This window comes from Thunnus maccoyii, chromosome 18 (genome assembly GCF_910596095.1).
Source record: "Thunnus maccoyii chromosome 18, fThuMac1.1, whole genome shotgun sequence".
NCBI classification, from domain to species: Eukaryota; Metazoa; Chordata; class Actinopteri; order Scombriformes; family Scombridae; genus Thunnus; species Thunnus maccoyii.
The window spans coordinates 15,975,463-15,987,599 of record NC_056550.1 but is presented as its reverse complement, the minus strand read 5'-3'; the positions used below and the strand labels follow the sequence as shown (position 1 = coordinate 15,987,599).

At 40.3% G+C, this 12,137-nt stretch overlaps 1 protein-coding gene across 1 annotated transcript; it reads right to left on the bottom strand.

The window, feature by feature from the left end:
* Positions 1-356: 356 nt before the first annotated feature.
* On the bottom strand, positions 357-4,226 carry LOC121884818 (transcription factor Sox-8). The gene is made up of 3 exons (XM_042393834.1): positions 3,497-4,226; positions 2,886-3,121; positions 357-2,713 (listed from the first exon to the last, which is right to left on the bottom strand). The coding sequence occupies exons 1-3, from the start codon at positions 3,910-3,912 to the stop codon at positions 1,959-1,961; spliced, it is 1,407 nt and encodes a 468-aa protein (XP_042249768.1). The 5' UTR covers positions 3,913-4,226; the 3' UTR covers positions 357-1,958.
* Positions 4,227-12,137: the final 7,911 nt, after the last annotated feature.

Below are 12,137 nucleotides of genomic sequence, written 5' to 3'. Positions count from 1 at the left end.
TTGATAGACTTGCACATCCACCTGATTTTAACAGCATCTAAATAAAGTTACTGTGAAGGTTTAATCACTGTCACTTTGGAAAACTGTTCACAGGGACGAGAGATGAGGATAACTCCCTAAAGGTCTCACTGGTCTCCTTTCACAGCTGTAGCACACAGTACAGATGTTAGACGAGGAGGCTAATATGAACAGCTGGTATCCAGTGCAAAAGGCAAAGCCATGGACATCGCTCACTTCAATTCAATTAATTCTATGTACAGTATTTATTATTTCACAATTATTTCCAAATATGTTCAAGAAAAACTGAATGATTTGAATCTAAATGTGCAGGCAAATAAGAACGACAAAGACAAATATCAAGAAAAAGTATCTTTTATTTTAAAAAACGGCCAGCGAATGGGTTAGCTGTGCATGTGGGAATGAAACTCTAGTTAATAGAACAACAATAATTTTCACAGCCTTTCTCAAAATTATACACCATAATAATATACAAAACACAGTTCTGTGTACAAAACTTGGAGCACAATGCTCTGTACGTTTCTCGCACAGCATCTCACAGAACATTACAAACCAAGACTGTAAGGAATGATGTCAAATTAAGGATATAATCAAGAGCAAGTTAACTGTCGGAGTTTCTGGTGTGGATTACTGATTGTGTGCTGCCTGAAGTTTGTTAATAATTCAATTTCATATTGAAATACTGACAATAAGCATTAGAAGGCACAAAAACATTTTGCGCGAGACTGGAGCAGTGAGTTGGCACTTGATGGCTGATGAGATAAATATGGGCAAATACTCACACATTGACTCCTTTCCTCTTTAAAACCTAAACACCCTTCACTGAGTAACGGATGATGTTCAAAGGTAATTATCAGCGAAGAGCTGTTTTAAATATTATTTGGTATGTATTAAGTCATGGGATATGTATCTCTTGCCAAAGGGAATGTCTCACATATACACTTTGTCTCCCTGACACACACACGCGGATGCATGTACGTACACACATCCATGTGTTGTCCATCCACGTATACAGGAGGTCCAGCTGACATGTCACTCAGAGAGTGTGGTGTTATTTTACCCCATTTCCTTTAACCCTAGATCATGACTAATCGCAATTTGCCAAGCATAGCTCTCAGACACCTGTTCTGTCCTGTGCGAGTCTATTGGTCCTGCACTGTTTGCTCGCAACTTGGAATGGAGATGTTTCTGGATATTGGTCTTCAACGGAATGATATCAGATGCAATGTACTTGTACTGTCCTTCACTTCATTTACCTTGTTTTCATTAAAAGCCAAAACAGTACTGTAAAAAACCAAACCCACATTACATGTGTTTATCTACTTAAGAACAACAAAAAAAGAAACCAATAATGCATGAACATAAATACATATATGCCAAAATGACACTATAAGATTCATATGAGCCATTTAGTTAAGACTGGGCCACTGATGCAAATGGCCAAATGTGCTGCGATATAGCTGCGGCCATTAATGTAAATTCTCCTGCAAAATTTACGTAATTGGTCCCGTGTACATTCTCCAATGTATCTGCTTCTCCTTCTGCTTCACCACAGAAGTGGGCCAAACTGTTTCTCTCCTACACAACTCAGTGACGGGCCCTCGCTTTACCTCAAGTGTGCACACACGTGCAATTTTAAACTGACAAGAAGGGGGATGTACAGGATGTAGGCGTAGGCGATATGTCCTCATGGAGGAGTTTGGCTCACCAACAACACAATTTCTCTCTGTGTAAAAAGTCTGTACAAGTGTGTTTTCATTGCAACGATATAACTTTGTATAAAATCAGCAGGCACTTTTTCATTTGTTTTGTTTCACGTTCAAATGGTCACAGGTAGCCTACTACCGTCTACACACTTCTCCACCTGCTCCTTACTTCCTTCATTAGTAGTGCATGAATCTGAATGAGTCTCTGGTGCGAACTGACTGTTTCTTGCGCCCCTAAGGTCTAGACAGCGTGGTGTAGACGGGCTGGTCCCAGCTGGAGGCGGTGGGGCTATGGGCAGGAGCCATAGACAGGCTGTTGAGGATCGGGCTGCCATAGGGCCGCCTAGATGAGTGGAAGTAAGGGTACTGGTAGAGGCTGGAGGGGTAGCCAGAGTAAGGGTTGTAATAGTTGGAGCTCTGGAGGTCAGTATAGTCACACTGGGAGCTGGAGAAAGAGGCTGCGGCCGAGGCAGCTGATGTGGCTGAGGTGACACAGGCCTGGCTATTGTAGGAGCCGTAATCAGAGTGGGAGGGTGACCCGTGGGAGTGCTCGCTGTAGTGGCTAGGGCTCAGTTGCTCCGTTTTAATGTGGAGCCGGTGCTGGCCCACTTCGCTGGTGGAGGGAGAGGAGGTGGACATGGTGTTCTTGCGGCTCCAAGCTGATCCGTTGGCGCCTGGGTGGCTGTATGAGGAAGTGTAAGAGCCACCGGCCGCTGGAGCCTGCCCATGGCTGTGGTCTGAGGGCAGGGTGGAGGAGCCTGAGGCGTGGCCATTCAGCGGGAGGTACTGGTCAAACTCGTGCACATCGAAGGTCTCCATGTTGCTGATGACATCAGTGCTGAGCTCAGAGATGTCAACGTTGCTGAAGTCAATGTTTTGCCTGCTGCTGTCGACGAGGCGACGGCCTTCGTGTTTCAGATCCTGCTTCACCCCATGGTGCAGGTCTGTTTTGGGAGTCGTGGGTGGTGTAGGGGGACCGTGAGGTTGCCCTGAAAAGAGGAAGGTCAGAAATAGAGCTTGAGCATTCATTTTCCCAAATGCAAAACTATTCAAAGCAGCGTAAAATTATTAAATTCCTAAAATAAAACTAAAAAATCTCCCACATTTCCACACAGTTGCGTTTGATACATAATTTTTTATATATAAAATTTGATAACACACCTGCATGTTCAGGGTGGTGGTGTCCATCAGTCATCCCTGCAAGTCCTCCCATCCCTGGTTCAGCTTTATAGATGTGATGTGCCAGCTCTGCTCCTGAGTCTGAGTCGCTCTGACCTGGTTTTACATTCTTCCGTCGCCGAGGTTGGTACTTGTAGTCTGGATGATCTTTCTTGTGCTGAACCCGAAGCCTTTCTGCTTCATCTACAAATGGCCTTTTTTCACTCTCTGAAAGCAAGCTACAGTAAAAAAAACAAACAAAAAACATATGTATAAAATGTTAAATTTACATACACATTAAATCTGAACAAAATATATAAATAAAATTATTAGTTGGCCCAAGAGCTTTATTAAAAGAGGTCAGAAGCAAATGACAATATTCCTTATAGCATTTCTTCTTCTGGATCATTAAGAACAAAAGCCACTAAAACCACAACTTTTTTTCATTGAGTAAAATTTATATTTGGTATATTGCTAAAGCTGTTAACATTAAATAAAATTTATCAGTAGTCATGACCACTCAGTGTCCTTATGATTATTTTCTCTTAATAATATTAATTTACTCATTCTTCATCCCTGCATTTCTCTTTAGAAGTAATTAAATGTTTCTTTACCGCCACAGTTTCCCCAGCGTCTTGCTCAGTTCTGCGTTGTGCAGGTGTGGATACTGATCCGCCAGCTTTCTGCGGGCCGCTTGCGCCCAGACCATGAAGGCATTCATGGGTCTCTTGACGTGAGGTTTATTCTTCAAGGATCCGTTCCCTCTCACGGGCATGGGCACCAAGGACCAGTCGTATCCCTTGAGGACCTGAGAGACGGCATCCCGTATGCAAGCTGGGAACCGGTCGTCATCCTCGGAGTCCAGCTTCTTGCCCAAACCTCTGAGCAGAGATACTTGGCCGTCGGAGCCTGTCGGTGAGGACGGAGCATCGGAGTCGGACTCGTCCTGGGACATGGAGCTGTTTGTGCCCGATGGGCTGCAAGGTTGGTCGCTGACACATTTGTCATGCTCCTCTGTCATTTTTAACATTATTTGTTCAGTTCCTTAGAGATGAAAATCCGAAAAAATAAGCTGTAATCTTCAATTAAAGAAAAAAAAAGAAACGTTACCACTAAATTCAAGCGCGCAGCAAAGTGGCCAGTGCGCCCTTTACGCACGCTGCGCCACAGTAAATTCCTTCAACAATTTCAGTCAGTACGAGTCCGTTGTTTTCCTTCTGCTTCCCTGTTTGTTTGTCTTCGTTTGTCTTGTTTTCCTATGCTGTCATGGGAGGTGCAGTCGTGAAAGTTGTGGTCCTCAATGTGAGCTGAAGAGCTACACGTTACAGCAACTTGAGTTGGAGTTTTAAAATCGTCACTCCACCTTCCGCCTGGGATTGGCTGGAACAAATCACCACTTTCCCTCCATTGGTTCAGGGTTTTTTTTTTATGTGAGCTTCATTATTATAATGATTTTCTTTTTTTCCACCGGTGACACAGTTCTGTTTTTACTAAAGTTGAACACGTTGGATGACAAGCAAATATTCTTCTACATTTTAGGAAATGTGACGACTTGAGAACTTAAATGTTACAGAAAGAAACTTTTTTGATGTTGAATAATGTATGTTTTTTTAATTATTTTTGTTATTATTATTATTATTATTATGGTTGTTGTTATTGTTATTATTTTTACAGCAAATGTCAACATCTTCAATCTCTGAAATGTATGCAAAAGTCACCTAAATTAATAACATTTAGTGAAATGATAATTTCATTTCATAACTGATAATAATGACATGTTGCTGCCCTGTGGATATACAGGCTTTTTATTTCTCTATGAAATAATTTTGATATTAAAAATACATCTACAATGACAGACAATAATCATGTCAATTTGGATATTTTATTGTCACATTATATAATGTCATGTTTTATTTAACCATTGTTTAACCAGGAAGTCTCTTGAGATACATCCTTTACAAGGGAGACCCGCATGGCCAAAATGGCAGCATACAATAGGTTGTATTTTATAGGAGATAAAACTCGACTATTTAAAACAATTACATTCCTCATGAAACATTTATTTTATGTGATGCTTGAATGACTAATATAAAGGCAACGTTCCCAGATGTCTATAATGTCTTTTTTAGAGGAGTTTGTTTTACTGAAATGAAGATTAGAGTTAAACATCTGAGGCTACCCAAGTGACCCACAGAGAAAGTTGTGGTATGCACACAGTAAAATGAAGATTGATATTTAAGTGGTCTCTCAGATAACAGGATATAGTGTAAGTCAAAATATAATTTGAACAACTGTATTTAGGCTCCAGTATCATATGTGTATGTTAATTCAGTAAAGCTTAAAAAGACAAATGTGTCAAAGTTTGTAACATATAAATTTGCTGTAGGGGTTGCACATTACAGCACACATATGTCAGGTCTGTTAGGGCTCAGTATCACATAGGATGATCCTTTCTTTTGGAGAGTATAAAACTTAATTAAATATTGCTTATAACATATATATATATGGTATTAAGCCTATCGTGGCTGTCCACATTTTATGCCTTCCTCCGTGTGTGAGAATATCTGCAAAGCACTGAATTTGAATCTAAACAAATAACCACGACTCCGGACTCAACTCATCTCACTCCTGAATAGACGTCTGAGGAAAAAGTTGTGTTTACTTCGATTAAAAACAGCCTCCAACTTCACAGGCCCACTTATAACTTTGATAAATGTTCCAAATTTAGAGGAGGAAGTTAATTTGTCCCAGCAGTCTGTTTGTGATACATAAATTACTTCTCACCACCAGTGAAGCAGGCTTTTTTATTACACCGAAGATATAAAAAGCAGACGAGATAAGAGGGTAGATTGAATCACTGCCTTTGTTAAAGGTGTCTTTGTGTCCATGTATTGTGGGATGATTTTTATCACTGGCCTCCCTATGAAAAGACAAGGTATGTTTGTGCTGGACGGCAGTTTGCTTTGCTCAATGCACACTGCAGGTGGCTGAGGGAAGAAGAGAGCTTGCAGTATGTGGAAATAATAGAAACTGTGGCTTGTACATACAAAGTTTTCAGCAAAAGAGGTAATGGTTTGCACAGCAAGGTAAGACGTTCGTTTTTCTTTGCTTTTTTATTGGGTTATAAATAATAGGCTCTAGAAGCTAAAGGGACAGAATGAAATCATATTTTATGTTTTATGTCTGTAAAAGGACCATGTGTCAGTATGTAAAAACATATAATATAAAATAAGCAGGTGTGAGAGAAAGTGCTCTTTACTTATTGATGTTTGAGTGACTCATCATGTTGATTTTCTAATTAAGTATTACCTACTATCAGAGAGGATATAATGAAAATGCTCACTTGGTCAGTCCTGAGCCATCTTCCTTTCTAGCAGCTGCAGTCAAAGCGCGCTCACTTGGGTCAAGTTCAGTGCATGAGTGTGTGTGTGTGTGTGATTGTGTGTGAGAGCGAGAGAGTGTGTGTGTGAACAGACAGACAGAACAGGCTTCATTCTAGCGCTCCACACATGGAAAAGTATTTACGGCGTCTATGCATGTGTGTGTCAGTGGCATGTGTCAGCATGTAAGAATCAGATATGAAGAATTGTACAGCTCTTTCTCAATGTGTGAAATTATTGTGTCACATTTTATTTACAATGACAAATCTAAACATTTTTGTAATTAGATATCACTGGATTTATGACACCCCCCTATTGTTTTTTCCTGATATACAGTTATTTTTGCATTCCCTTTGTATTTGCAATTAAATATTTTGTTGTTAATGTCATCGAACATCCATCTAATTCTGTAAATCCCTGCTCTCAATTACCACTGAACCTGAATCAACTGTTCCTGGCTCAAGTCCTGTCTCCCCATCAAATTTTATGGAAATCCTTTCGTCAGGGTTGAGGTATCTTGCCGACAGACAGACATACAAACAAACAAACAAATGAATCAATTGTAATCAAACCAGTGTGTCATAGCTCAAAAAGTGCTCCATTCGGTTTGAATTTATTGGCAAAAATAAACAACACATTATATCTGAAGATGATGAGGGCGGCTGTAGGTGGACCAATGGTTAAGCAAAAGAAAGTCGGCCAATGTAACACAAAATTAAGAGAAGCACAAAACCTCAGCAGCTAATTGAGTTACTTCTCACTAATCATCTCATCCCAATTAGAATGGCACCAAAGGTAAATCAATCCAACATGAATGACAGCTGCCGTCAAACCCTGCTAAGCTGTGAGACAGTCTTGGTTTCTTGGTAGAGAGGAAGAGACAGAAAGAGGAGACAGACTTAAACAGACTCCAGCCTTCCCCCTTCATGCCTCCCTGTATTGTGGGGAGAACTCTGGCCAGAGTTTGTGGGCTCTGGGCTCTTGATTAGAAAAGGAAGGAGCAACAGAGGAGAGGTAACCGCGCATGAACCTAAAGTGTCCCAAAGAATGAAGGAAGGTTTTAATTTTCCTATTTTTGCAAGATGCATCTCAAAGGAAAGATCAGGGTAAAGATTTCAGTTTTTTTTTCTTTTTTTGCAGGGCCTTAACAGAGCATGTTAGCCCATTTCTCCTGGGCCCTAGTCACTTCTAGCCCACATGTAAATTATACTTTCTGGCTTCTAATGCGCATACAAAATTGAATTACACAGTCACCCGCAGGAATCTTGCCCCCTTTGGTCTCTGCTTCTGTGTTTTAATACACTTAGGCACATTTCTTCACTTAAATTGGCATAAATTGCCACAGCGTTATACAGTGCTGAAAAGAGTTTTAGGTGTGGTAGGATGACGTGAACCTGATGAAAAGTTGATCAAGGTCGAGTTCATAAAAGATCTGTATAGTTAAATGTCTGTTTTGCATCCCAAAAAAGTTAAACATTTATTAAATATTCAGATTCTCCCTTTTTGCGCATGATGTATAAGTTCAGCACCACAACAATCCTGATAGAATTTATTTAAAATTTTCCACATGAGGAACAACTGTGGTAGCCCGTGTCTCTACAGTCACCACAACGCACTAACCCTAACCCAAACAGCAGGCCTTCATTCTGTTCAATAATCTCACTGATTGTACTCTGAGTCCCAGTAAACTTGGTGAACTATGGAGACTGGCATGTCCTCCCTCTCACCCAGACTATCCCAACCACGGCCTAACCACATGTGGAACAAGCTCCTGGGCTGCTAACAAGCCATATTTCACCCCTGCACCACATCAACTAGACCACTTCTATCTTTGGTTTCACACACTCTGAAAGAAGGTAATTAGAGCAAAATTTACAGTTAAAGCAAATGAAACTGGAAGAAATGGATACAGGTTAGAATATGAATAAATAAGCCCCACCAGACAAATCCTGCTCAGACACAAAACACATATTTTACAGTCCTGGCGAGTGTATTGTTACATCTTAAGGTAAAAAAAGATTTTTCCAGTAAGGTTCACACATACATGAAAGCGAACTCTCAGTGATGGATGTACCTACTCCTCCTTTCTGTCCCATCTCTTCTCATCCCACCCCCTCTGGAACTTGGATGGTGGATGTTTTCCATTTTGGTCTGTGGCCAAATGTATTTTCCAGGTTGTCTACTTAGTGAGGTCGAGGACCCGGGGATGTTTGACTCCACTGGTTCTAATCACAGTCCAACCCCCATGGCAGCTGCTGTGTGTTAGGACCTCCCATTGACCCCTGACCCCGCACTATCTTAAATTCATTCTATTAAAACACTATAATGAGGGGTTTACTGAACCAATTGCAGGTTTTATTTAAACCTATTAGTAGACGCAGAGAGCTGGAGGGGAGTGGTTGCATGGTGTGGAGGGAAGGAAGGGAGTTTTGAATAGATTGAAGGGGGAGTGTTTGAGACTGAAGGAAACAATTAGTCCAAAACGTCTCAGGGTGTGTTTGGCCTTCGGCCACACTCGTTTTTAATGTCAGGAGTATAAAAAGAGCTCAAGTGTTTCCAGATTATTTGCTGTGTTTTCTCCCTGACACATAATTGTTTTGTGAGGCAGCAGTTCTACTTGTGATAGTTCTGTATGTTCATATGAATTAGAGTGTATGGACAAAGAGGTTTTGGAAGCTGTTGTAGTAGCAGGTCAGTAAGGATTATGTTAAGGTTGTTCCTCATTCCCTAGTTTCCCTCAGGCTTTGCTGTAAATCTTTGATCTGCAAACTGTCAGTAGGTATCTTACATGTTTGTTGTGCAGTGACTCCCCTGAGCACACATGCAGAAACACTTTGTTTCTGCATGTGTGAAGCACATAATGGTTTTGACTGTTGACACAACAGTTTCTGTTTGAACATTGCCTAAAGGTGAAGCTCACGGTTGAGAATAGATCCACTAACTTCCATGTAATGTTACATGTGCTGTGGAAATGTAAATTTCTGATTATTTTCTTCTGACATGGCAGCATAAATGCTAAGATGTTCAACAGGAATGACACTTCCCATGGTGTATCTTGTCCTAGAGTTATCCCAAGAGGAGCGTGGGTGTAAGTGGGTTCTTTTTTTTTTTTTTTACACTTTCTGATCTACACCCCCCTCTTTCTGTCTTTCTTCCCTCTCATCTTCATGGCATATGTTCTGAATAAACTTGCGGTGTACTCAGTCTTCCACATTGTCTACTTTTTTGATCTTTGATTCTCATAAATCATCTCCCTAATTTGCCTGTGAATTAGATGGTGCGGGACATGTAGACATTTAGGACAGGGCTCAGGGGCGGCGAAAGAACAGAGAGCCCACCCCTTGACTTTACGGGAAATGGGAGGCTGCTCCACAAAAGCGAGACTATTTTAGAGGACTTGTCTGGCTGCAGGGACTTTGCCTCACAGCGCTGAGATTGTGGTGGATTGTTTTTATTTACAGAGGAATAAAACAAGAAAAAAGCCATTTGTGCTGCTCATTTTTATATCCCTTTTTATTTGCATAAGAACTGTGCACATGCATGCACACGTTTACACACACGAGTGTAGAAAGACAGTGTGTAGCAAAAGTGTGCAGTGCACACAGAGCGGCACAGTATGAAACCTAAATCTCTTGTGTATAATTCATATATTACAGGATAATTTATAAGCTATTAAAATGATTATTGGTGAAGTGGATCAAATTCTGCAATTAGTGTACAAGCCAAGACGCTCAATGTTTATGAGAAGCAGTCTGTCTCCAGCCTGTCTGTAACCTCTAATAGAAGTGCTACACTGAAAAATGCATCAGTACACCTGCTGTTAGCTTTATGAAGAGTAATCATTTGGATGAGTGTAGTAATATATTATATGAGCTTATAACTCTGAATTTATTCCCATGGGTTAATGTGGCTTAATTTACTGCATAATTGAAAACTGGTTAGTGTTTTAACATATGATCATAGGTAATTCTCCCACGAGATGGTTGTAAAAAAATATTGCATCACTCTTTAAACACATTGCATACATTCTCTATGCAAATTTACAACTTCTCTGTTATAAATTAACTATTAATACATGTGTTTATGGGTAGGAAGAAAGAGGAGGAATGTTTGAAGCTGTAGAAATATAATGCAACCCTCCTCCCCCACACACACTTCCCTTCCTCATCCATAACTACTCATGCTGTCTTTTTCATTGCGTATCCTCATACCCCTATAAACACCCATCAGGGTCCGTGTTACTGACCAGAGAAAACAGCATTGCAGTATTATCCCGAGATTAGCACCATGCACAGACACAGTCAGCTACAGCACAGAGCCTCTGATCTGTTGTCAAAACGGCTAAAATTGAATCAGGGTGCCTGACATGTCATCACCAAGGGAAAATAGCTTGGCATTACAGTTTCTCAACTGGCCAAGGCCAGCACCCCTGCGTCATACTAATATTAAAAACTGCTATTTAATTATCATGAAGACATTAAGGTTTGCTTCCTTTTGGGTCAGTTTATACTGTATAATCTTTCAGTTTTAGTTTTAAACATTGCCTGAGCAGCCCAAAAACATCTACAAGCAGCACCACATCAGTTTAACCCTAACTCTTACTCTCAAAAAAACAAATGTCTGTACATAATGATGAGATACATTTTGTTTTGTCTGCCCATTTTATTTTACATCCAGAATTCATTTGACTTGGGCAAGGTTGCTTAGTTTTTGTTTTTCTGTTTTTTTAAATTTGTTTTGTTTTGTTTTGTTTTTTTAAATCTGTGGTGACTAAATATTTAATTTTCCTGTCTGGGTTGATCCATAGCATGCTAAATAGTTTCTCCATCAACTGTCACACTGACATCACTTGCCTCAGGCAGGGAAAGAAGGAAGCACTTGTTAACCGTTTCCACTGGTTGTAGGTACAGGGTATTTCCTGGTAGCCACTTCACTATTTCCAACTGTTTGCCTGACTAACTGTTGCTGACATGCAAAACAACAAATTAAAAAGACTTTTTGTGTTACAGCTTAACCCTTACATGAAAATTCAAATGTCAAAATGGGTCAAATTTGACCCATTTTGACATTTTAAAGCAAACAATCTACATGACATTCTGTAAGCCTGAAATTTGATAACCTTTCCTAAAGTGGCCCAGAATATACAAAAATGGAAATATTTCAATATATTAATTTATCTGCAGCTGGTATAAATATTTGTACACGGAGGGTATCCCGGGTCAAATTTGACCCATATTTATTCAAGGGGATTTTAATGTCTCCAGAGGGGGTTAAATCAAGGTAAAGGCTGGTTATGTGGAATCTTAAAACAGTGAAACTATACATTGGCATGTGTATATTTTTGTCAATGGGACAGTGGCAGCAGAGATCAACAGGGACCTTGACACTGTCATGAGAACTGCCCTTGTTCCCAACATATTGCAGCATGTGCCAGGGTTCCCAGCCAGGTGGGCATCTGCACCTGCAAACAAGCCTATACAAAGTAACAAATCAAACCCATCAATTCCCATGCAACCAACATAGTGGTTGCCAAACACAGTCCACAGTGTAATGGAGGGCAGCTTTCATAGGACTATAAAAAGTACCTGATTGCCCCAATTTCACTGATTTGGTGGAGTGGAAGGAGTGATTTGATGGATCTGTTATTCCATGATGAAAAGAGTGACAGTAGGTTGAAGAGAAATTATTAGAGGGGGAGGAAAACATAGAGAAAATGGACAAAAGGTCCTTGTGACTTCTCTTATGCAGGCAACACCACCTTCCCCTCACATTAGCCACAGAACTGACAGAAAAGGAGGGCATATGGTTTACAGGTATTGATTGACTGATTGATGGTTTTAATGGTTATAGTGAAACACCTACCATTCAAAATGTT

Bases quoted from the DNA above. Each gene is read 5' to 3' on its own strand.
- LOC121884818 (XM_042393834.1), bottom strand. From the start codon at position 3,912: ATGTTAAAAATGACAGAGGAGCATGACAAATGTGTCAGCGACCAACCT. The intron at 3,122-3,496 runs GTAAAGAAACAT...TTTTTACTGTAG, and splicing joins ACGCTGGGGAAACTGTGGCG to CTTGCTTTCAGAGAGTGAAA. The intron at 2,714-2,885 runs GTGTGTTATCAA...TCCTCTTTTCAG, and splicing joins CCACCACCCTGAACATGCAG to GGCAACCTCACGGTCCCCCT.